The 24,815-nt window shown below is 56.8% G+C and overlaps 2 protein-coding genes across 9 annotated transcripts in view; both read right to left on the reverse strand.

Annotated features, from left to right (window-relative positions):
- PHF20 (PHD finger protein 20) overlaps nucleotides 1-2,351 on the reverse strand; it is a 74,304-nt gene extending 71,953 nt beyond the window's left edge. For 4 of the 8 annotated variants that reach the window (XM_068167318.1, XM_068167317.1, XM_068167316.1 and 1 more), the window contains exon 1: nucleotides 2,250-2,351. The gene's annotated coding sequence lies outside the window, so the exon portion shown is untranslated. Of the gene's footprint in view, nucleotides 1-2,181; nucleotides 2,199-2,249 lie in introns of those variants that run through there. The other 4 variants (XM_068167313.1, XM_068167312.1, XM_068167311.1 and 1 more) reach the window with 2 other exon arrangements.
- An 8,021-nt stretch (nucleotides 2,352-10,372) lies between these two features.
- LOC137456068 (rho GTPase-activating protein 39-like) overlaps nucleotides 10,373-24,815 on the reverse strand; it is a 66,647-nt gene continuing 52,204 nt past the window's right edge. The window contains exons 6-10 of the mRNA XM_068167360.1: nucleotides 17,956-18,029; nucleotides 16,326-16,525; nucleotides 15,298-15,389; nucleotides 14,599-14,768; nucleotides 10,373-12,855 (exon numbers count right to left, since the gene is read on the reverse strand). Coding sequence (XP_068023461.1) covers nucleotides 12,661-12,855; nucleotides 14,599-14,768; nucleotides 15,298-15,389; nucleotides 16,326-16,525; nucleotides 17,956-18,029 — 731 coding nt within the window. The 3' untranslated portion in view covers nucleotides 10,373-12,660. The remainder of the gene's footprint in view (nucleotides 12,856-14,598; nucleotides 14,769-15,297; nucleotides 15,390-16,325; nucleotides 16,526-17,955; nucleotides 18,030-24,815) is intronic.

Raw genomic sequence — 24,815 nt, forward strand, 5'->3', positions numbered from 1 at the left:
GAGGCTCTGTCCAGCCTGATCTAGTGTGGGGTGTCCCTGCCCATGGCAGGGGGGTTGGAACTAGATGATCCTTGTGGTCCCTTCCAGCCCTGAATGAAACTATGAAACTGTTTCTTAGCTGACAGTCTTCTCCTACAGGAAGCACATGAAGTCAAAATAAACCTGTCAACAAGCAAGGAACAAAAGTATGAAGGTGCAGAGGAAGAAACTGAAGCAAAAAGGAAAGGAGCAGACATATCCCACTGTCGAATGGACTCTTACAAGCACTCTGCAAGACTTCTCAAGGCCAAATATGTGCAACTCTAATTAAAACCCCCACTGCACACAGCAAGGACACAGCTTAGACACCGATGACAGCCACCTGTAAAGCTGAACAACCAACCCTGCCCCAGCCCTGCAGCTCACAGCTCAGCTCACTGCAGCAGGAGTGCTCACATCTGTTCAGGACAGCACCAGATGGACAGCAATCAGCAGACAAGTAGCAGGACAGCTCTCCTGCAGCAAGTGTCAGCTCCCGTCAAGGTCTGACAAATTACAGCTACAGAAAACACCCAGCTTCTAGGGATGCAGGCAGAACCAAAGAGGCAGTTGCAAAGGATTTCTCATCCCCTTCAACTGAATCGGGAACTGCAGTCTCCTTCCCTGGCCGAGAGGGAATATTTAGGTCAATATCATTGCCGAGGAACCACAAGAGCAAACTAAAGCGCTTCAGAGAACTTATCCAATTAAAGGTAAGGATTAATTACATGCTTCTTACATTTCAGTCAAGGCAGCACTGTTATGAACAATTACTGTTCTAGCCTCATTCTCACCCTGACCTTAATTAATTGCTTTGGATTACAAGCAAGCAATTTTACTCTCAGGCTGCTCAAGTAAAATTTTATTTCCATTGAGGAGGCCTCAACAAAGTTGCCAGCAAGAAGGTAAAGTGAGCCCTTCCACAAGCTGACTTAGATCAGGTAATGAGTAAGCTGAGTAATAAGTAATCTAAGCCACTTTGAATGCCGACAACTATTGAAAAGAGAGAACAACAGCACGGAGTCATCTTTGCTGGAAGGCTTTTTTTAGGAACTACTTCTGTGAAAGGATGCTTGCTCAAAAGCTCAAAGGAAGCCAGGCAAAAAGCATTTCTGTTACCGAGGAGCTCAGTTACCAGTGCCTGTACAGATAGCTACAAAAAGGCACTTCAGGTCGCCTACCGTGTCTCTAACGTTTGGGTTGACTGTCCTACTGCATGTGCCACCGAATTCTATACACAGAAAGAAGTCACTCACTACATCTAGCCTGGACTCGTCAAGAGACAAACATCCCCCCTGATGTTTTCAAGCACTTAGCCTAGGCTCACGGAAACATCTGTGCTAGCAGGAAGATTTTCAATGCCATTTCCCCCCGAAACTCTATTGCCAAACCGCTTCGATTAAGCGTGCGTGGCTCCAGCCTGCCCACCCGCGCCAAGCCAAGCAGCAGGGTGAGGCGGCTCGGGGGCCTATCAGAGGAGAGAATGCGGCGCCGCTGCGCGACACGGGCACGGCGTGGGGCTGCTCCCGGCCCAGGCACAAGGATCCACCGTTATTTCTGCTCCTAAAGGGCATTCTGAAAGGACAGAAGGCAGCGGGATCCTCACGTGCTCCAAACTTCACAGGCCAAAAAGCCTCCAGATGAAGGCACGGCCTACGAAAACGATCCCCGGCCACGCCGAGCAGCTCGCGGGGCCGGCAGCTGTGCCACACGAGGTCTCTCCAGCCTCGTCCCCCGGGGCCAGGCAAGGAGCAGCCGCCGGCACACCGCCGCGACCGGCTCCGTGCCGCCGCCCCCCGCGCCTCAGCGCCCAGCTCCCGCGGCCCCACCGCTTCCCCACATGCCGGTGCCGCCGCAAGGTCACTCCGCCGCCCCCGGCGGCAAGGCCCCGGGCGCCTGCGCTGGGCTGGCGCGCACACGCCCGCCGGCCGGCCGCGCAGCCCCCGGGGCGCGGGCAGAGAGAGGCAGGGAGCGGGCGGGGCGGGGCACGTCCCGCTCGCCCGCAGCGCCAGAGCACGCAGAGGCGGGTGCGGTCCCCGCTCCGTGTCCCGGGCCCGCAGCGCGGGAGGCGCCGCCCGCCTCGGCCTTTTGTGCACGGGGATGCACGCCCGCCGCGCCCGCCCGGCCTCCCTCCCTTCCCCTCCCCTCCCTGCCTCGCCTCACCGCGGGCCCGCAGCGCGGGGTGGGATAGGGCAATGCCCCCGGCCGGGCCGGCGCCGCCACGCTCTTACCGAGGAATCCGCAGGGAGAAAGAGGACTAGAACGAAGCCCAGCCCCGCGCCACAAAATGGCTGCCTCGCTGCGGCGCCGCCAGGAAGGGGGCGGGGCCCTGCGGCAGGGGCGGGGCCGTGGACCACCTTCCCCCTGGCGGCCGGGCAGCGCTTCCCACGCGTGGCCGCGGCGCGCGCTGGGGTTGCTGGGGAGGCGCGGGACGAGGCGGCTCCGGCGGGCGGGCGGGACTCGTGCCGTGAGCTCCGCGGAGCGGCGCCGCCGGGGACCCCGCCCGGCCCCCGCCGCGGACCCCGCCCGGCCCCCGCCGCCTCCGAGGGGACGGCCTGGCTCGGCCCGCGGCTGAGCTTCTCCCGGCGGGCCCTCGGGGGATGGGCTGCGCGTGGCGACGACTGCGGAGCGACTGCCGCCCGGGTCGGGGCGTTGTGCAGCGTCAGGAGCGCGGGGCGCGGTGGGGTCTGTACCAAGGCGAACAAACGCAGTCCCAGGCTCCTGGTACCCGCGCCGGACGCCTCTCCCGCACGCCGACTCTCGGCAGCCGTCTGTCTCTCTACACGGAGGGAGTGTACAGGGCTAAATCGATTTGCTTGTATGCCAGGTTGGAGCCAAAACCAGAGGGACCTACAGAAGAACAAAACTATTCACAGGTTACAGTTCCTAATGTCAAACATTGCAGTGGTTGTCACCGCGGGCTCATGCACTTTTCTGGTTCAGCTGGCTTTGCTAAGGGCCGGAGAGAAGCGGGTGATTGCTGCCTGCCCGGCTCCGGCGCGGCCGGGCTCCGGCAGCAGCCGGGCCCCTGCTGCAGGTGCTGCCTAGGCCCTGCGGAGGGCGCAGCACGGCCGGCGCCGAGCGCTGTCCTCTCCGAAGCGGCTCCAGGAGGTGCTGCCACCGCACAGCCCGGGCTGCGCCCACGACATCGAGCTCAGCGCCGTGCCGTCAGCAGCACGCCCCGGAGCCCGCAAAGTACGGCTTAAAGCAGCGCGCTCCTGTTTCTGTAGACCAGGCTGTGTGACCTGGCTTCGCTGACGGAGTCTGAGCTATATCCTGGGAATTCGTGCAAACAGAGGGGCCTGATAAAAACAGCACCACAGGAAAAAAAACGTGCCAGAAAATGTAGTTATCATTTTGGATTGACTTTTTTTTTTCACCTGGAAAACAACTCAGATGGGATTTTGCATTGCAGGTTTCTAGAAACAAGAGGGGGGAAATGCCAGAGAAATTTAAACTAGATACCAAGTAGCTTTAGAGACAGGTATTAATCTCTTTCATCATTTAAAGAAAAACACATCAACCTGCCACACCTGCCATGGGAAGGCAAAGTTCAGCAACCACTTCCTTCTGTCCAGAAACAGGACTTCAAGCTTCCTCGATTCTGAGACGTGGAAGAAAGCTTTTGCTCTGCTGTTCCCACTGAGCACACAGTGATGGCAGTACAGGGATGAGTCTACACCAATTTATGATGCTTATCCATCTGCACTGCCTAGGATCACTATCTGATGTCCACAACACTGGCTAGTGCTGCTGAAGCCCAGAGAGATTCCATGTGCCTCTGTGAGAGCTGAGCATAGAGCAGCAGGGTATAGCTGTACCTGTGTGAGCTGGCCATAGAGCAGCAGGGTATAGCTGTACCTGTGTGTGTGAGCTGGCCATAGAGCAGCAGGGTATAGCTGTAGCTGTGTGTGTGAGCTGGCCATGGAGCAGCAGGGTATAGCTGTACCTGTGTGTGTGAGCTGAGCATAGAGCAGCAGGGTATAGCTGTACCTGTGTGTGTGAGCTGAGCATAGAGCAGCAGGGTATAGCTGTACCTGTGTGTGTGAGCTGAGCATAGAGCAGCAGGGTATAGCTGTACCTGTGTGTGTGAGCTGGCCATAGAGCAGCAGGGTATAGCTGTACCTGTGTGTGTGAGCTGGCCATAGAGCAGCAGGGTATAGCTGTAGCTGTGTGTGTGAGCTGAGCATAGAGCAGCAGGGTATAGCTGTACCTGTGTGTGTGAGCTGGCCATGGAGCAGCAGGGTATAGCTGTACCTGTGTGTGTGAGCTGGCCATGGAGCAGCAGGGTAGAGCTGTACCTGTGTGTGTGAGCTGGCCATGGAGCAGCAGGGTATAGCTGTACCTGTGTGTGTGAGCTGGCCATGGAGCAGCAGGGTAGAGCTGTACCTGTGTGTGTGAGCTGGCCATGGAGCAGCAGGGTATAGCTGTACCTGTGTGTGTGAGCTGGCCATGGAGCAGCAGGGTATAGCTGTACCTGTGTGTGTGAGCTGGCCATGGAGCAGTAGGGTATAGCTGTACCTGTGTGTGTGAGCTGGCCTTGGAGCAGCAGGGTAGAGCTGTACCTGTGTGTGTGAGCTGGCCATGGAGCAGCAGGGTAGAGCTGTACCTGTGTGAGCTGAGCATGGAGCAGCAGGGTATAGCTGTACCTGTGTGTGTGAGCTGGCCATGGAGCAGTAGGGTATAGCTGTACCTGTGTGTGTGAGCTGGCCATGGAGCAGCAGGGTAGAGCTGTACCTGTGTGAGCTGAGCATGGAGCAGCAGGGTATAGCTGTACCTGTGTGTGTGAGCTGGCCATGGAGCAGTAGGGTATAGCTGTACCTGTGTGTGTGAGCTGGCCATGGAGCAGCAGGGTAGAGCTGTACCTGTGTGAGCTGAGCATGGAGCAGCAGGGTATAGCTGTACCTGTGTGTGTGAGCTGGCCATGGAGCAGCAGGGTATAGCTGTACCTGTGTGTGTGAGCTGGCCATGGAGCAGCAGGGTATAGCTGTACCTGTGTGTGTGAGCTGGCCATAGAGCAGCAGGGTATAGCTGTACCTGTGTGTGTGAGCTGGCCATGGAGCAGCAGGGTATAGCTGTACCTGTGTGTGTGAGCTGGCCATGGAGCAGCAGGGTATAGCTGTACCTGTGTGTGTGAGCTGGCCATGGAGCAGCAGGGTATAGCTGTACCTGTGTGTGTGAGCTGGCCATAGAGCAGCAGGGTATAGCTGTACCTGTGTGTGTGAGCTGGCCATGGAGCAGCAGGGTATAGCTGTACCTGTGTGTGTGAGCTGGCCATGGAGCAGCAGGGTATAGCTGTACCTGTGTGTGTGAGCTGAGCATAGAGCAGCAGGGTATAGCTGTACCTGTGTGTGTGAGCTGAGCATAGAGCAGCAGGGTATAGCTGTACCTGTGTGTGTGAGCTGAGCATAGAGCAGCAGGGTATAGCTGTACCTGTGTGTGTGAGCTGGCCATAGAGCAGCAGGGTATAGCTGTACCTGTGTGTGTGAGCTGGCCATAGAGCAGCAGGGTATAGCTGTAGCTGTGTGTGTGAGCTGAGCATAGAGCAGCAGGGTATAGCTGTACCTGTGTGTGTGAGCTGGCCATGGAGCAGCAGGGTATAGCTGTACCTGTGTGTGTGAGCTGGCCATGGAGCAGCAGGGTAGAGCTGTACCTGTGTGTGTGAGCTGGCCATGGAGCAGCAGGGTATAGCTGTACCTGTGTGTGTGAGCTGGCCATGGAGCAGCAGGGTAGAGCTGTACCTGTGTGTGTGAGCTGGCCATGGAGCAGCAGGGTATAGCTGTACCTGTGTGTGTGAGCTGGCCATGGAGCAGCAGGGTATAGCTGTACCTGTGTGTGTGAGCTGGCCATGGAGCAGTAGGGTATAGCTGTACCTGTGTGTGTGAGCTGGCCTTGGAGCAGCAGGGTAGAGCTGTACCTGTGTGTGTGAGCTGGCCATGGAGCAGCAGGGTATAGCTGTACCTGTGTGAGCTGAGCATGGAGCAGCAGGGTATAGCTGTACCTGTGTGTGTGAGCTGGCCATGGAGCAGTAGGGTATAGCTGTACCTGTGTGTGTGAGCTGGCCATGGAGCAGCAGGGTAGAGCTGTACCTGTGTGAGCTGAGCATGGAGCAGCAGGGTATAGCTGTACCTGTGTGTGTGAGCTGGCCATGGAGCAGCAGGGTATAGCTGTACCTGTGTGTGTGAGCTGGCCATGGAGCAGCAGGGTATAGCTGTACCTGTGTGAGCTGAGCATGGAGCAGCAGGGTATAGCTGTACCTGTGTGTGTGAGCTGGCCATGGAGCAGCAGGGTATAGCTGTACCTGTGTGAGCTGGCCAGAAAGTGGCAGCCTTTCCCCAGGAATCTCACTGCTCCTGCTTTGCAGCCACCGCAGCTAGTGTGCTCCTGCCTGCCTCACATATGGCTCATTCCGACCTGGGACCCTTCCACAGGGTCATTTCCCCAAACATCAAGGAAACTGTAATTGCAGAGGGGGAATTAATCTCTGCAGCTTGGGAGGGGCCTCTGTGCCTTTTCTGCAAAGTCCTTGAGCTCCCTCCAGCAGAGCCTTTATCCATGGTCAGCAGAGTCAGCTGCCTGCACCCCACCTGGCTCACTGCTGGGGAGCCACAGGAGCAGGATGCTATGTGGGACAGGAGAGATGGAGCCCAGCTGCCAGTGGGACAGGTAGAGCACTGCCCTGCCTAGCCTGGTGCAGGTCAGCATCGAGCAGAGCAGGTCCAGTGACAGTGACCAGATGAATCAAGTTCCCCAGTGATCTGAGGTCATTCCAGAGTTTTGAGTCAGGGATGGTTCACCTGGCTCAAGCAGAGACCCAAGGTGAGATTTGGGATTACGTGACAACTCTTTGTGGAAGGAGGAGCTCCCTGTGAGGCTTCTCCCACACCTCCCCTTCGAAGCCAGCTCTATAGATGTGCTATCACAGACCTGGCCTTCAGCAGACAGCCACACTGATGGCACCTCCTGTGTCTGCTGGAGAGCTGAGCTTCTTGGCCATATCTCAGCAGGGCCAGTCACCCAGGGGGCACCTGAGCAGCCTTCTGCCTGCATAGGTGGCACTGGGGGAGCTGCTGAGAAGGGCTCTGGCACTGATTGTTGAAGGAGGATTAGCCAGCCGCAGCCAGGAGCCTGCGAGGCACCTCTGCACTTGACCTGAGCCATTCCCAGCAGGGGATTGTTTCCCCCTCCCTGAGGAACCACCCAAGATTTTGGTGTGGCAGTGGATGTGGGTGGCCCTGTGTCCACAGAGGTCTATCTTCACCCACTGGAGGTCCTGGCCGGGTGGTGGTGTGGAGCCTTAGCTGGCACAGCCCCGGAGGGGCACTGCAGCCTGCATGGCTACAGGAGCTGGTGACTGCTGCTAGCACCACGGGGTGCAGCCCATTGCCCCGGGGGGGGTTGGATGAGGACCACCATAGGTCGTCTGGACACAGTCCCTGCCCTAAAGGTGTGCAGCAGTTCAAGGATGAGTTTTCTGTGTCCAGCTCTCCCACCATGCCTCACCCTGCGTCAGGGTGGGGGATGAGGCACTCACCAAGTCTGTGTGCAGCACACCACATCTGGGCAGTTTCTTCCTCAGGACGGTTTCTCATCTCTTCTTTGTTGGCCACAGCATCCAGAGAGGCTGAGAATCAGCTGCAGGTCCTCAGAGAGCGGAGTTTTGATTTGGAGTAACTCCACGAGGGGGGAATTGTAAAAATATTGTTATCTTTAGTTTCCTGAAAGCCTTGGCCCAAAACTGTGTCCAGAGCAGTTGCAATTTAATGTAACAGCTTCTGCCTCGGGGGCTTTCACAAGGCTGCAATGGGCGGTGGTGGCGATTTAGAACACTCAGAAAGTGGAAAAGCCTAAGCCACAAAACAGCTTCACCCCACTTAGCAATCAGCGAGCCAGGAGCCGAGGGGAAGCCGAGCGGGCCGGATTCTGCTCACCAGGGAGGAGCAGGAGTTGGGAGCCGGTCTCTGGGTCGCCTCTGCGGCAACCTTCGGAACCTGCAAGTGCAGTAATCCGATTTGTGTTTCCCGCGGCACAGAGCGCAGGAGACTGGAAGCCGCCAGGCACGGCTCCCATGAGGCAAACCTCGGGGGCAGCACTGCCTTAGCAGCCCAGGGGAGCCGCACTGCTGCCGTATTCCCAGCCAACAGCCGCAGGTTACGCAGAGGGAGGGCAGCACCAGCAGGGCAGGCAGCCGGAACCCAGGGGAGCAGCCGGGGCCGGGGGCTGCAGGCAGATCTCTCAGTCTGGAATCCAATGGATCCGCGCACGCTTTCCGGTCACTCTGTTTAAGAGCTTCCCCGGACGTGTCCAGTGCCAGTATCTCCCGGGCACGAAGAGCCCAGCCGATCCCAATGCCAGCTCCCAGCGTGGGCTTCCCCACGAGTGAATACCCTGCGGGACCTGAGCTGCCGGCGGCAGGAAGAGGCCTTTTTGCCTTTCCCCATCCAAACCTCGGCAGACGTTGGGGAGAAAGGGAGTTTTACAGAGCCCTACGACAGGTGTCCACCCTCAGCCAAGGGGTGAGGGCAGGCACAGCCCTGCGGGGCGGCGTGGGAGAGCCCCGCAAGCAGACAAGCAAACACTTCTGCACTAGAGACCCCTCCCAGTGGGCTAGCTGGGAGTGGGGGCAGGGCTGCAGCACCTTCATCTCCGTGTCCTCTTTGGGACTGTCTGCCTGCCGGTGACAGAGGCCCTGCCCTGTAGGCCCCTCTGTGGTGCCAGGGGTCCGGCGGTCCTTCTGCACGGTTATCCTGCCGGGAGGGGGGAGGTTACACCACAGGGACACTGCCCCATCCCACTGGGCACCCTTTGCAGCATCTCTGTCTTCTCCCAGGGGCTCCAAGGCGAGTACCTCAGAGCAGAAACAATCCAATAGCAGGAGGGCAGTCGGTCAGCTCCGCCGCTGCACCACCTCCGGTACCGCTGAGGCTCTTACAGGGTGCTGAGGGTAGGTTAGCTGCGCTGCGCTGGGGCCAGGCTCTGCTGTGGGGTTCGTGGGTAACTCCCGGGGTTGTGCCCTGCTGTGGGGGTCGTGGGTATCTCCCGGGGTCGTGCCCTGCTGTGGGGGTCGTGGGTATCTCCCGGGGTCGTGCCCTGCTGTGGGGGTTTGTGGGTATCTCCCGGGGTCATGCCCTGCTGTGGGGGTCGTGGGTAACTCCCGGGGTCGTGCCCTGCTGTGGGGTTGGTGCCTTGCAGCGCTCTGGTGCAGCTTTTTGTGCTCAATAAAGCCGTCCCTCTGTGTGATTGATTCCTTATCAAAAGGAGCTCACTGGAACAAGCACTCAGCACAAGGGTGCAGCATCATCAGGACATACTTGCACTTCCAGTTGGGTGGCAAGTCTTGGACAAGCTGCCAGTGCCTCCTGTCTACAAGGACACAAAGAGAAGCTGTGTCCAAGCTGCCCTTCTGGCACAGGGTCCTCCCTGTTGTACTCCTTGGGCTGTGGATTCTTGAAGCGGCCCAGCCAAGGTGACAGCAGGAGCCAGCCCAGGCCTGTGAGCCTGAGCTGCAGCTCTTGCTTTGTGGGCTTTTTGGATTTGGCCACAATCAGTTCATTTACAACAAAACCTTGGGGAATGCTTAGACATCAGGCTACAGGCATCCACCTAGGAAAGGGCTGCAGGAGGTTACAATGCTACTGGTCCTCCTGCTCTCACTTCTTGTAGTTCTCCTGAAGGCTACAGGCCACCTACCACCCTCCTGCCAGCAAGGCTGGTGTGAAGACCAGCACAGGTGACTAAAAGCTGCTGGAAGGGGCTTTTCCTGTCCTTAAGTGCTGCCAAGGCAGTGGTCACACCTTAGGCGTCAGCACTACCCCCCAGGCCCAGGGCAGCAACCACAGGGTGCAACAGGGGCAAGGTCAGAGTGCCAGCACAGACCGCTCCCAATTGCTCCTTGGAGCAGGGGCGGAGAGCAGAGATTGCTCCGGTCTGAACACACAACTGCCCCAGGGTCAGCCCAAGGGCCTGCCCAGCCACACCTCCAGCAGCAGAGACCATGCAGGAAGACCACACATGTGCCCACCTGGATGGGGCTGCCCACAGCTGCTGGATGTGTTCCTCTTACCCTCTGACCGCCCCACTGCAGCCCTACTGCCTACAAACTCCTCTAAATCCCCTTCTTGATCCTGAGAGGCTCCAGGAGACCTTGTGTCCAGCAGCACTGTCCTTTGGCTTTAACCTTTTCTCCTCCAAGTTTCACTGAGTAGCTGCATGAGAGTTAAGAACGAAAGAACCAGCCCACGGCTTGTTCTCCTCACGCTGACTCCCAAAGGCTGAGAGCAGGCAGCCAGGCTGGAAGCTGCAGCTGCAGGCAGCCATGGCCACGCTTCCGCAGCTGAAAAAGAAGAGAGGCAGCCACGGAGACTGTGTTTATTCTTACACCAGAGGAGAGGTTGCTTTACTGACTTGTATTTACAAACCTGTTGGCAAAGAAACCAATATCCAGTGTCACTTGTTAGGCTATGGTAGAGCCCTGGCAGAAGCATCCATTTGTAATAGCAGCAAATGCCTATGGTTCGACTGACTGCTACAGCTAAGTGCAAGGAGGAACATGGAGCACCGGCGGGAAGGTGGATGGCTGGGGGTGAAGCTCGGCACAGGCACATGCATCTACAGTCCACAGATGGCTGTTGCAGCCCATGGTGGAGCAGGACACGGCAGAAGCCTGTTCAAGGAGTCAAATCTCCATACACTGTGGCAGAGCTGTAACCCCCTGCCTGTCTCTACAGCTCTGGGAAAGCAGCCCCACCTCTGCAGGACAAGCTGGTGAGGGCTTCAGGCCAGACCATGTTGAATGGCTGGGCTGGACTGGGTGTGTGAAAGGGTTTCTGGCACCTTTTTGAGTGGCATGTTTGACAGAGCTAATTCTGACATGAGAGCAAGATTTCCTGGCCCAGTGGACCACAGAAGCATCCGGTACAAGGGGAGGAACCACAACCCTTGTTCAGCTGGGCACAAACTGAACTGCTGCTGTGGACTTCATCTGAGCAAACACCTGCCCAGAAACTGATTCATGCACATCAGAGACCCCAGCAGCCAGCAGGCTCAGGGCACCCTCTGCACATGGCACCTTATGCCCAAACTTTCAGTACAGATTCATCTACTAGCTTTAAAATTCACTGCTGGCAGGGTTCAGCTCCCCACTACAACCAGGAGAGGATGATCCACGTCCCCACTTGTAAGGGAGGGGGATGCAGAAATGCAAAGCATCCTTGGCTGCTACCAGCAGAGTCAGCATTGCATGAGTAATGCACACACAGCTTTTGCAGCAGACCAGCCCCCAGCATGGAGAACACTTCAAAGGAGGAGGAGAGTAATGCCAGGATGCTAAGAACTGGTTGCTGCTGCTTGCTGAGGAACATGCACCAGTGCTGAGGGGCTGCAGGAAATCCACACTGCCCCTGAGCCACGCTGTCCTTGTTGTGCCTTGCTTCTGGCAGCACAGAGAAAGCTGCAGGGCTTCAATAGCAGCAGTGAGAACATCGAGATGCCCACTTGATACCACCCCTGTGCAGACTCTACCACACCTCAGCTGCTCAGACCTGCCCCTGCCCTTCCCAATCCCTTTGCAACTCCTGTGGAAACCTGGTGGGAAGAGCCACAGCTGGCCCCAGGCAGCATCAGTATTTCAAAAGCACAGAGCAATGCTGCTGCTCTGCCAGAAAGGGCATATCCAAGCTGAGGGCCTTCACAGCTTTCTTTAGACCTGGACTGAAGCAGGAAGGGGGTGAGGGGGTGCTGGAGCCACGGGGGCTGCCTTAAGCACCATCTCAGATGCTCTTCAGGAAAGCTGGTGTCAGGTTATGCTGCTGCTAGGCTGCTGGGGTTGCCCTTCTCAAGGCTCTGGCCCTCATTAGGAGGATGCCAAAGAGGTTGTTCATCTGTTGTCAGGTGCATGGCCTTTCTTCTATCCCCACCAAGGACTGGGTGGGTGCTGGTTGAACTCAGCACAAGGCTAGTCCTGCCTGCTGACCACATACTACTGTGCAGCTCCAGAGCTGCACAGAGAAGGTGAGGTGGACCCAGCCTAGCAGGGCTCTCAGATGGACTCTCACCAACTGCCCCTCTTCCTGAGCAGTGCAATCTGCTTCCACTGACCAGGGTAGTCCAAGGAACACCTCTGCCTGAGCAACCCCCCCACACTTTCACACCCCACTGCCCACAGCATCGTGGGTTGTCAGAACAACTCTCACACCCACAGCCAACAGCCTGCAGACGTGAACCAGGCTGGCTCCATACCAGTGGGAAAGGCAGCAACTCCCCCAGGACCACAACACAGTGATGACCACTTGCTGAAGCCAGCTCTGCCTCCAGAAGGGAGATGAAGAGTCTCACTGTCCCGGGTAGCAGTTTCTCATAGATGTCACAGCCCTTTCAATCACCAACCAGTCCTGCAGCTCCAAGGAGGGGACCGCCTTGCTGACACAGGGGAAGGCCAGGAGCAACTGAATCTGGCCTGGCACGTCCAAGGACTCCCTGGTGCTGAACGATCTGAGCCTTCCAGGCACGTCCAGTCCTTGTCCTCGAGGTTAACCTCCTCAGGGGCTAGCCCAGGGAGTAACAACTGCAAGGACAACAGAAGAAAGCTAAGTGGAGGGCAGAAGACTTGTGGCACCCAGAGCCTGCAGAGAGAATGTGAGGGGTTCAGAGTAGCCCCTCGACGGCGCTGGTGTCCAGGTGCACGATCAGCATGCGCAGGAAGGACATCTCCTTGCGCGTGTTCTCGAAGATGACGCGGGGGTCGTCGGACTGGCAGCGCAGGCAGTTGGGGGCCATCACCATGGCCAGGTTGTTCACATCCATCTTTGTTCTGCCCACGTTGGATGGCCGAGCAAAGATCTGCAGAGAGGAAGGCAACATTCAGCTGGGGTGGTGGAAAAGGAGAAGGAACTCCTAGGGCTGGGTCTCAGCAGACAGGGAACACCTTGCAGCTCTCAACCTCTGGCACCGGCCACATGCTCCTCCACAAGAGCATGTAAAGTTTATTGGCCCCTCAAGGGACAAGGCCAGCAGACTCTCTTCCATCAATCCCACCTCAAAGAGATGCTTCAGGATCATAGAATCACAGAATGGGCTGGGTTGGAAGCGATATCCACAGGGCATCCAGTCCCCCTCTGCAGTAAGAAGTGAAATCCTCAACCAGATCAGGCTGCCCAGAGCCCTGTTGGGCCTCTGTAAGAGACTGAATCCTGTCTCTCCTGGTGTGAGCCAACAAAGATAAAATCACCTTTGCTCCTTGCCCAGACAATAGCTGATGTGTATTGGGAGCAGCCACTGGATAAGGACTCTCTGGAATGTGCATAGACAAGATCATCTCTACTCATCAGCTAGCCCAGGAAGGGAGGATGGTGCAAAGGAGAATGGATTCACCACCTGGACACATAGCTAAAAATCTGTGTGAAAGACCTGAGCAATACTGGCTCAGGAGAAGGAGAAGACCTGGGCAATGCTGCTCTGAAGAAAAACGAAGGCAATACCAGGAGAGAAAAGGAGAGAGACATCATCATGGAGCCTGGAAGAAGCAGACCAGGAGGAACCCTCTCTCTGTGTCCTAAGTTCCACCTGCTGCAACTCATGGAGCTGAAGAGGCTGCTCAGAGGACTTGGACTTCGAGATGTCTCTCTCCCGTCCTCCAGCAGAGGACAGCACAGCCAACAAGACAGCAGCCTTCTTCCACAGACCCAAACCGTCTTGGGGGCTGAGGGGTGGTAATATAATTCCTTTCCTCTTCTCTCTCCCTCTTCTCCCTCTCTCTCTCATTTTTCCCCTCTCTCTCTCTCCCTTCTTCTGTTCTGGCCACTTCATTCTGTTAATAAGTAGCCTCAAGGGCTGTTGATATTTTGGCCTCGATTCTGCCTCTAATTTCCTAACATGGGAATATTCAAAAGAACTGAGTCTCTTACCCTCTCTGGACTGAGACAGCCTCACCTCGAATATCTCCAGGGATGGGGCCCCAACCACCTCCCTGGGCAACCTATTCCAGCGTCCCACCACCCTCATGGTAAAGAAATTGTTGCTAACATCCAGTTCTAAATCTGCTCTGCCCTGGTTTGAAGCCTTTGGCCCTGGTTCTGTCCCTGCAGGCCTTTGCAAACAGTCCCTCTGCAGCCTTCTTGTAGCCCCTTCAGGTACTGGCAGGTGTCCCCAGAGCCTTCTCTTCTCCAGGCTGAACAACCACAGCTACCTCAGCCTGTCCTCATAACAGGTTCTCCAGCCCCCTGAGCATTTTTGCGGCACTCCTCTGGACCCTCTCCATCAGGTCCAGGTCCTTCCTGTATTGAGGGCTCCAGAGCTGGACACAGCACAGCAGGTAAGGTCTTCCCAGAACAGAGCAGAGGGGCAGGATCCCCTCTCTCTCTCCATTTCTGGCCAGGCTGCTGTGGATGCAGCCCAGGCTACCATTGGCCTTCTGTGTTGCAAGCGCTTGTGTCCAGCTTCTCACCCATCAGCACCCCCAAGTCCTTTTCTGTCCCAACAATGGCCCAGCCCAGCTGTCCCACTAACCATGCCCTGTGTGCTCCAGGGTCCTGGCTGGCAGCAGGGCACGGGGCAGCAGGGCACAGGGCTGTGGGGGCTGCCTACCTGCAGGAAGTGTATGAGGTAACACAGCACCAGCCTGTTGAGCTCTGGCAGGTGCTGCACCACGGCCACGGCAGCGTCGGGGTTCTCATAGTTGCTGATGCACTCTTTGTAGAACTGCTGGGGAATCACAGGCTCCTCCAGCTCCCGATACCAGAGCTTGAGCAGAGAGGCTGGACAGAAAGCAAGGTGCATGAGAACAGCTCTGGGCACCTCCCCACCATCTTCAGAGGCAACCTTGGCAGCAAGATGCAGCACCTCAGGACAAAGGGCAAACAAGGGATTCTGCACCTGTGCTGTTTCACCTATTTCAGTCTTGGCTCTCAAGTTCTCAGGCAGCCAAGCTGGCCAGTTAGAGAGGAATGCTGGCTCTTATCTACCTGCTCCTCCAGAAGCAGCTCTGGGGTTGCCTGAAGGTGAGGACAATGACACCTTGGAGCTAGCTGCTGGCTGACTCCCAGCCACTCTGCCCAGCTTGCACAGCCTCACTGTGCTGCAGCCAGCTGCAGTCAGAGGCTCCCCGCTGCCCCAGGGCTCCTTCCATGGACAGTACTGGGAAAGGCAGTGGGAAGAGACAGAATGAACCCCCAGGTGGTAAAGACAGCACAAGCAGCAGCACACCTCCAGGGCTGCTCCTGTAGCTTCCCCTCCATGCTGTGGCATGGCTGAGGTGCAGCACATGTGCCTGTTGCGTTCCCATACCTGGAATGTTTGGGTCACTGAGGCTGCTTGGGATTCTCCACTGATCCACCTGCAACTTCAATGCATTGACTTCATCTATGTCACCAGGTACCCTGCCAACAGAGACAGAGCAAAGGTTCTTTACAGAGCAATCAGGGCAACGTGCCTGGTATGGCATCTGTCCAGCAAACTGTGGCTCTGAAGCTGCTTCTGGGGCCTCAAGCAGAAGGGAACAGGCACCAGTGACAGCTACAGAAGCAGCTCCTCAGAAACCAGGTTGCCTGCTTTTAGATGAAGACTTAAAGTGGGGGGTAGAAGAAACTCATCTCCTTCCCACTGTCTCAGACATCAGCTATTATTCAGAGTCAGCAGTGGCCATTTTCTGCACCTAGGCCTCTCTGCTACACGTTCAGACCGAAGATAAGAAGCTTCTCTGGCTAAATATACCAAGACAATAGAAACCCTCAAAATGCAAATGTGCATCTTTTGCTAGCTGCCTCAAAGCAAGTTTGGCTGCTGACAAACTGACAATAGAAAACAAATCAAAAGAACAACCAAGAAACCAAAACCTAACCCCAAACCAGAATCCCCTACATCCCATACTACTCCTTTGTCTCCCTTGACTCTGTGTTGTGCACCATCGAGTCTGGTGTGCTGCAACTGATGAGCTGCCTCTGCAGAGCTTCAAGAGCTCAGCCCCTCCCTGCACAGGCCAACTGCTGCTGCTGATACTAAGCACAGCTCAGAGCCTTGCCTGGGTACAAGCTGTCCTGCATAGTTCAAGCCACCTCTGTGCTGATCCCTCTGTGTCAATGCATGCAAACGGACCAATGCTACTTTCAGAAGTGATTCCTGAGGCTGGGAAAGGTTGGGCTTTAGAATAGAAGAGAATAGACCAGGTTGGAAGAGATCTTCAAGATCATGGCATCCAACCTATTATCCAACACCACCTAATCAACTAAACCATGCAAACAAGCACCCTAGCAAGTCTCCTCCTGAACACCTCCAGCGATGGTGACTGCTACTCTCATGGCACCCTGAAAGCTCACCTGAAAATCCCCTCTGTCTGCTCTCCTCCCAGAGCCAAGACCTGCTGTGACAGCTGTGTCTGCACCCAGGGCAGCTTGTTGCCCGGGTACATGTCCTGCTGCCGCAGCATGATCTCCTCCAGCGAGCTGCCGAAGAGCGAGGGAGTGACGATGGCGTTCCTGGCGTGTGTGATCTCCTCCACCGTGGGCTTACGGAGGCCCTGAGGACAGAGAGGAGAGCTCAGTGCAGCTGGGGCACAGGCAGCCCACCGACCTAGGGATGGTGGTGGCTAGCAGTCAGCATAGAGAGGGCTGCCCATGCACACAGACACCTTGCTGGCCTGCTGGCTACCAGCTCCTAAAATCACAGCAGAGGAGCTGCTCTTTGGAGAGGCTGGGCTGCTTCTCTAGGGATTCTGTTGCTGTGTTTTGCACAGCCAGGGGACCATTCCAGCTACAGCTCTGCCTGCTGGGATGGTAGGAAGAAGGATGAGACCCAGTCTGTCTCTGGTCACGGTGAGGACAGAAGAGGGCACACGTACCCCAGTGAGCTCTCAGAGCCGCTGGAAGTCTCTGAAAAACAGGCACCACGACCTGCTGCTGCTGAAAGCTGCCAGTGCTTGAGAAGGGCTTTGAATCTCCCATGGCAGAGATGAGGAGAAAACCAGAGCACTGCCACAGGGCCAGGGGCTGCCCAGCATGGAAGCCTTTGGCAATGACCCTGTGGGCCTCAGGGGCTGCCAGGGCTGCATCCATGCATGATGCCTTCCCTGACTGTGCCCATCCCTCCCCCACCATGTCCATCCCATCCCAACTGTGCCTGTCCTGCCCCTCAGGGTTGCTGGGAGCATGCACCTCTCGCCCCTCCCAAGGTACTTCAGCTAATTGCTCACTGTACAAGGCTCCAGGGGGCAGGGAGGCCCCAGGAGAATGTGCAGAAATAAAAGCAGCACAGATCTGTCTTGGAGCCCTAGGCTGGACAGGCTGAGGCTCTCTGCCAGCTTTCACAGCCATGTGCAGTGCTGTGCAGAGGGAAGGGAGCAGGAGACTCCCAGAACACAGAGGCTCCCCTCTGTGCCAGCCATCTCTGCTGTAGGATTTTCTGAGCTGGGAATGAAAAACTCTGCAGTAATCCAGCTGCAAGACTCAGGCCATGCAAGCTCTCAAGAGAGACTCTTCTCTCACCTGAAGTATCCAAATGACCTCTACATGTTTATCTCTGCAGCTAAACATCAGGTTTGTCCTATATGCCCCTGAGGCCAGGGAGCACCCAGCTGCTGCATGGCTGCCAGCACAGCAGGCACTGCTGTCTGCCAGGAGGATGGCAGCACCTAGGCAGCAGCCATCTGAGACATGTTCATGGGGAGATGGCCCTTGAGCAAGCCTCCCCCTCCTGCCCCATCTCGACTTCCCATCAGAGGAGCAGCGGTGACTGAGCAGGGAGCCGCAGCGGGGGCAGGGAGCTGGAGCGGGGAGCCGGAGCAGGGAGCTGCCACGGCAGGAGCGGGGAGCCAGAGCGGGGAGCCACCGTAGTGGGAGTGGGGAGCCGGAGCAGGGAGCCGCCGCGGGGAGCCGGAGCGGGGAGCCGGGAGCCAGAGCGGGGAGCCGCCGCGGCGGGAGCGGGGAGCCAGAGCGGGGAGCCGCCGCTCACCTTCTTGCCCCCGGTGACAGCGACTTTCTGCAGCTTCCGGTAGCAGTACTGGGCGTAGGTGCTGATGGGCAGGCCTGGAGGGGAGCAGAAAGAAGCTGTCAGTGCACAGCACCGCGGCACCCACCCCACCCTTCAGAGTGCACGACAGTTCAGGTTGGCACAAATGGTCACGCTGCTCCTGCACAGCCTGTGGTGCAGGCAGGGCAGAGGGACTGCCAGAGCCCTACACTGAGCATCCCCAAGCCTCCTGGCCCTGCTGCCCCACGACAGGCAGCAGCATCTTCTGCATCAAGGCTCATAGCTCTGCACCTCCCAGCCCTGCTCCTGCAGATCTCCACCTCTCACACAGGCAGCCTGAACCTTGCTGGACTCAACATGACGTGCCCATTGGGCACTCCAGCCTGGGCACACAGGCAGGTGTGAGTCCTTGTGCCCAGGGGCACAGCTGGAGCACAGACACAGAGCTGGGTACAGAGCCAAAGAGCACACAGAGCCAGCCTCCTGCCGGGCAAGGTTTCAGTGTTTTAAACCGTTTACGATTCATGAACTGCAGTCCTGGGATAGTGAGAGAGGCAGCAGCAGAGAAAGGTGTGAAGGGCTGGAAGAGGCAGCACCAAGCTCAAGATACAGTGAGCGGCCCAGGAAGGTGCTGGCATCCCTCTCATCTTCTCCAAGCCCAGCAGAATCCTGCCTCAGGCTCCTGCCAGCAGCCTCCTCCAAGCCAGCCCTGTACAATGAGGCTCAGGTGTGCCTGTGACAGAGGGAAGACAGCGCACACTGCAGCGTGGCACGTCCCCTGTGAGCTGCAGCCCTCCGTGTCCCCCCGTGAGCCGCAGCCCTCCGTGTCCCCCCGTGAGCCGCAGCCCTCCGCGTCCCCCCGCGAGCCGCAGCCCTCCGTGTCCCCCCGCAAGCCGCAGCCCTCCGTGTCCCCCCATGAACCACAGCCCTCCGTGTCCCCCCGTGAGCCGCAGCCCTCCGTGTCCCCCGCGAGCTGCAGCCCTCCGTGTCCCCCCGTGAGCCGCAGCCCTCCGTGTCCCCCCGTGAGCCGCAGCCCTCTGCATCCCCCCGTGAGCCGCAGCCCTTCGTGTCCCCCGCGAGCTGCAGCCCTCCATGTCCCCCGTCAGCCGCAGCCCTCCGTGTCCCCCCATGAGCCGCAGCCCTCCGTGTCCCCCCGTGAGCCGCAGCCCTCCCCAAGAGCTGCTCCGGCTGCGCCTGGCCCAGCAAGCGCGGCAGGCTCTCGGAGCCAGGATTCCCAGGGCTCACCCCTGTGACACCAAGGGAAATGTTTGCACTGCAGAGCACGGATTGCTGGGAGAGCTTTTCCAAAGCCCTTGGCCTTTTGTTCTTTTTCGAGTCGGACTGCTTGCTGAAAGCAGCGAACAGATCTGCCCCATTTGACTCTCTTCCAGGCTCAAAGCTTCCAGTTGAGTTCAAAATCCTTGTGGCTTTAAAATCCACATTCTGGTCAGATGCTGCATACTTCAGCTCAGCCTTTCACACACCCTACAGCTTAGGTAACCTGGTCAGCAGCTTGAGCTCCTCAAACTCTCTCAGGCAGGAGGAGGACAAGCTCTTCCCAAGCAGAACAACAATTCACAATGCTAAGAGGTGAGCTCTCCCCTCTTCTGCTCTCAGCCCTTGGCTGCCCAGAGCAGAACAAGCAGCCCCTGCCGCAGTCACTCTGTGACAGCTGGAGCAGAGCCTCTCTGGAATGCTGGGCCAAGGCTACAGGAGGTCCAACAGCATCCCCCCAGCTCCCACAGGCAATGGGAAGCAAAGTCAGTTTTAATAATTTCTCTCTCCTGGGAATATCTAAAGCAAAATATTCCCCCTACACAAGAATCCTGCTAATCCCAGGCATGGTTTATACTGGAAATGTCTGAGGATTAAAGAAAACAAAACCAAGGAGCTGCTTTGTGATGCTTCACTGCTCCAAGCTGGGTTGTCGAATGTGCAGGCAAGGCCTGGTGCAAAACATCATCTGCCTGATGAAGGAGGGAACAGGAAAAAGCCTGGACTGTGTCTCTGCTCACAACAATTACATGGGAGGCAGCACATTCAAAGCTAATTAAGAGGACCCATTTTTTCACACTCTAATTATCCCATGGAAGCCATAATCACCCTGAGAGTTTAACAAGGTTTGCCTTGCAGAGCCTGCATGGCTGCTGTGTGGGCAGCAGCCGGACACATTTGCTTGAGGCCTGATTTGTGCTTTCCCAGGAAGCTCCTGGATCCTGGCAAAAGCCTATGGTCTGCATCCTGCCCTTTCTGCAGCAAGGTGTCCTGCTTCCAGCAACCACCAAGCTGCAGCCTCTGACACAGAGGGGACTGCCAGGGCCATGGGTGGAGCTACCAAATTCCAACCAAATAAAGAGAAAACTAAACCTGTCCTGTGTGTGAGGGCCTGGACCTGCACCTGCCCACGGGCCCAAACCAGCTGAAAAGCAGAAGGAACCCCAAGGAAGAAGAGAACCAGCACTCTGCCATAGCAAGGCTCACACCTTCCCTGCACAATGTGTAGCCCCCCTGCCACGCAGCAGAAGGCAGCTGGTGTGAGTGCTGCCTGGGCACACGCAGGGCACAGTGGGTGAAGAAGATGAGGAGAAGCTGGGAGGGGAGCAGGAAGCTGTAGAGGGAAATGTGAGGTAGAGGAGCAGCAGGACAAGGGAGGGGGATTCTGCTCCCCTGCTCTGCTGAGACCCCACCTGCAGCACTGCCTCCAGCTCTAGTGCCCCCAGAGGACACCAAAGAAGGACCTGGAGCTGATGGAGAGGGTCCAGAGGAGGCGACAAAGATGATCAGAGGCTGGAGAACTTTCCGTGTGGGGACAGGCTGGGACAGTTGGGGCTGGAAAAGAGAAGGCTCCAGGGAGACCTTAGAGCAGCCTTCCAGAACCTGAAGGAGCTCCAGGAGAGCTGGGGAGGGACTTTGGGTAAGGGCTGTGAGTTCTAGGATGAAGGACAGCGGCTCTGAGGTAGTGTTGTGGGGTGCTCCAAACCCCTCTCCCCCCACCTCCATCAGCGGAGGTTTGAATGGGGAAAGACAAAAGGAAATTGCCTTCCCCTGGGGCCAGGCAAACAGTGCCCATTCTTCCCCTGGGGTCTCTCACGGGTAGTTACCGGTGGGGGAGGTCGGCTGGGTTTGGGAGCTATGATTAGCAGGGTGCTTCGTGCCCAGGGTACCTTGGCCCTGGACACATTGTCTAGAAATGCTTTCAACTGCCTGAGCAGGAGGCGCCCGGGGCTCTCGCCCTCACCTTGCTCGCTTCCATTTTCCGCTTCCCCCCAGACCTGCCTGCCCTGGGGTCCTGCTCCCTGCCTGCTGTGGAGCTGTGGCTTTCTTGCACTGCTCAGGCAGCGCTGCTGCAGGAGTTTCCCCTCGTAGCAGCTGTGTCTACACTTTGATTCTGGGGGGTCCCTTTCCTTCAGATTTGAGCCACATTATCCACACATAGGATTATAAAACCTGCAGTCCTGGAGCCTGCCGTGGAGGAGAGACCCCAGGGACCCTCACCAAGCTCCTGCTCCCTCCTCGTGAGCACAACCTGGCTTCCCATCGACTCTCCCTAAAGCCCTGGCTGGTCTCTGGATTTAGAAGTGGGGTAAAGCTATTCTGTGGCTCAGCCTCTTCTATTTCTGAATTCTCTACATTGTACATAAGCATCCTGGTGGAATTTGCAACTGAACAGAGCCTGTCAACAATCTCATCAGCTTCACACAGAGTTTGTGGGGTGGGGTTTTCAGGAAAAATAAAGATAACCCCAATCAGATCAGATGGAAGAGGGAAGATTGAGACTGGAGATGAGGAAGAAATTCCTGACAGTGAGGGTGGGGAGAGACTGGCACAGGTTGCCTAGGGAGGCTGTGGCTGCATCCTGCCTGGAGGTGTTCAGGGCCAGGCTGGATGAGGCCTTGAGCAGCCTGGGCTGGTGGGAGGGGTCCCTGCCCATGGCAGGGGTTGGAACTGGATCTTTAAGGTCCCTTCCAACCAACCCATTCTGTGAATTTATGAATTTAGCTTTAGGCTCCACTATTCCAAACCAGGGTCTGGACTTGACCACCTGTCTGCTTTTAAAAGGCCTGGCTAGAGCCTGGTTCCTGCCATGTGGCTCCCCACACACAGTACCCAGTGGGCTGGGCACTGCCCCTGGGCACAGGGATAGGCAACTCTGCCTGCATGGGCTGCAGAGGCCAATACTGCAGGCAATTCCACTTCTCTGAGCACATCAGGAATCTGTGAAGTCCAAGTTGATCTCTTATTTCCTGTGGTGCCACTGTAGCCCCAGAAGCTCAGCTCAGAATACTAACAACCCACACAGTGAAAAACAGATTGCAAAGGAAAATATTTTCCCATGTGCTGGCCTAGAAATGCATGCAAAAAGCTTCCTCAGAGCCTCTCCTTTCCCAACAGGTTTGAATCCAGGCAGGGCACAGGCAGGAACCACTCTGGAACAGGCCCTCCTGCCAAGAATGTCTTAAAAAATGCAGCAAAGAGTGAGGATCCAGAACCTGTCTGTGGGACGTGGACTGGAGCATAGCAGAAGCTGTTGTCTCTCTGCTTCTCCTGTGTCCTCTCACAGACCTCAGCCTGGCACAGTCAGAACAGGCTCTCAGAGCAGGGTCTTGCTGTGCTCTTTAGCTCAGGGGTAGGTGTCTCCTCAACAGCTCAGCTGGGCTTTGCTTGGCACCGCCCTCCTGCCTTAAATCTACCCAGGAATTTCTCAGAAACTTGGTGGGACAGCACCCACGATTGGAGTGCTACAATGAGGGGTTACAGGCTCTGTAGGAGAGACAGGCGAGGGAGAAGAGGAGGAGGGGTGGCTCTGTATATTAGAGAGTCACTCTCTGCCACACAACTTGAGGTGGAAGATGAGGGAGTTGAGAGCCTGTACTCTGCTTTGGTTAGGCCGCACCTTGAGTCCTGTGTCCAGTTCTGGGCCCCTCAGTTTAAGAAAGACATCGAAACACTTGAGTGTGTCCAGAGAAGGGCAACAAGGCTGGGGAGAGGCCTTGAACACAAGCCCTATGAGGAGAGGCTGAGGGAGCTGGGGTTGTTTAGCCTGGAGAAGAGGAGGCTCAGGGGTGACCTCATTGCCCTCTACAACTACCTGAAAGGTGCTTGTAGCCAGGAGGGGGTTGGTCTCTTCTCCCAGGCAACCAGCACCAGAACAAGAGGACACAGTCTCAAGCTGTGCCAGGGGAGGTTTAGACTCGAGGTGAGGAGGAAGTTCTTCACCGAGCGAGTCGTTCGGCATTGGAACGGGCTGCCCAGGGAGGTGGTTGAGTCATCGACCCCGGAGGCGTTCAAGGGGAGATTGGACGTGGCACTTGGTGCCATGGTCTGGCATGGGGTCTGTGTTGATAGGCTGGACTCGATGATCCCCGAGGTCCTTTCCAACCTAAGCGATACTGTGATGCTGTGATTTCACAGCAGTGGTTTAGCCTCTTGTCCTCATGCCACCACTGCATCCTTCTGAATCCCAGCAATGCTCCTCCATCACCATTCCTCAGCAGCCTGCACTGGCCCTCAGGAGGATAAGAACCAGAATCTGCTGGCTAACAGCAGGTGAGGCAGCCTAGGGCTGTGCTGCACCTGGACTGGCAGCCCTCCTCTTTGACTTTGTCCCTGAAACTGTTCATGCTCCTCACCTCCCCAGCACCCTGCTGCCATCTCTTTAACCAGCTCATGTTGTGCTTCAGGGCAGAGAGCTCCTAAGCCTTCAGCCCCACAGCAAAGCCAGGTGGAAGAGATTTTCTTCCTCTCGCTCTCCCCAGGTGCCCTGCAGTTTCTTTCAGCCTACTAATGACCTCCCCTTGTCTGCAGCTCCAGCTCCTGTGGGGCTTCCCCTGCTGCACTGACCAGCCTGGAAGGGCCATGGGCAGGATATGTAGAGCAGGTACAGCACTGGTTTGCTCTCTACCCCTTTGCTATGAGCTCCCAATGCTCTGTTTGGTTTCTGATCACATCCCAGCACCATGTACACACTTCATACACAAGCTGCAAGACGTCTTCCTCTCCTTCCAGCAGCTCTGCAGAACCTGCCGCTGCAGCTAAGGACATTTCCCCCGTGTGCAGTACTTTGTCTTTTCTCTGCTGCTCTGCATCTTTAGTCCTTATAACCCTGAGTAGTTTGGTACCAATACAGAGCTGCCAGCCCATTACCTGCCTCCCTGCACATTCCTGCAGGGTCAGCAGACAATCCTCCCTCTGAACACACACACACACACACACACACACACACACACACTCACAGAGTTCATTTCCACCTGCTGTTCTCCTGCCTTTCAGTGGGTTACTGATCCAGGAAAAGACCTCAGACCACTTTTGGGGTTCATTTACTCACAGAGAAATGCACCAGAAGACAAAGGCTGCAGAAGTGCAGCGAACTTCCCAACTGCTCCTCTAGGTGCCTGTCACTCACCCAGCGTTCGCTCACCAGCCCCTGCACACCAACTCCCTTTTCCCCTGGCAGACTTACACACAGGCCTACTGCACTGCTACTGTTCAGTTCTGTCTGAACACAGTGTATTCCATGTATTCCATTTCCTTATGGATTTCTCTGCTAAATTGCTGCTAAGCATCCAAGTATTTCAGAGCTACTAATTAATTTCTCACAACAGTCCTGCAGCTTCAGGGAGCTGCATTCTATCCACCCCTCACACCTCCAGCAAGCAGGGTTGGGGATCAGACACAGATGTCCTGAGGAACAGCCTAACCTTTCCAGTCAGCAGCAGGTAGAACCTGGTGTGTTCCTGCAGGATCTGCCTTTGCTTCAGGCACAGCTCTGTGGTCAGACCCAGGAGAAAAGCCTCAGTGGTACCAGCCACTTGTGAAGAAGCTGGTTCCAGCAACCCGCTGGC

Source organism: Melanerpes formicivorus, unplaced genomic scaffold, assembly GCF_026170545.1.
Source record: "Melanerpes formicivorus ecotype bairdi unplaced genomic scaffold, bMelFor1.0.p_v2 SCAF_115, whole genome shotgun sequence".
NCBI lineage: Eukaryota > Metazoa > Chordata > Aves > Piciformes > Picidae > Melanerpes > Melanerpes formicivorus.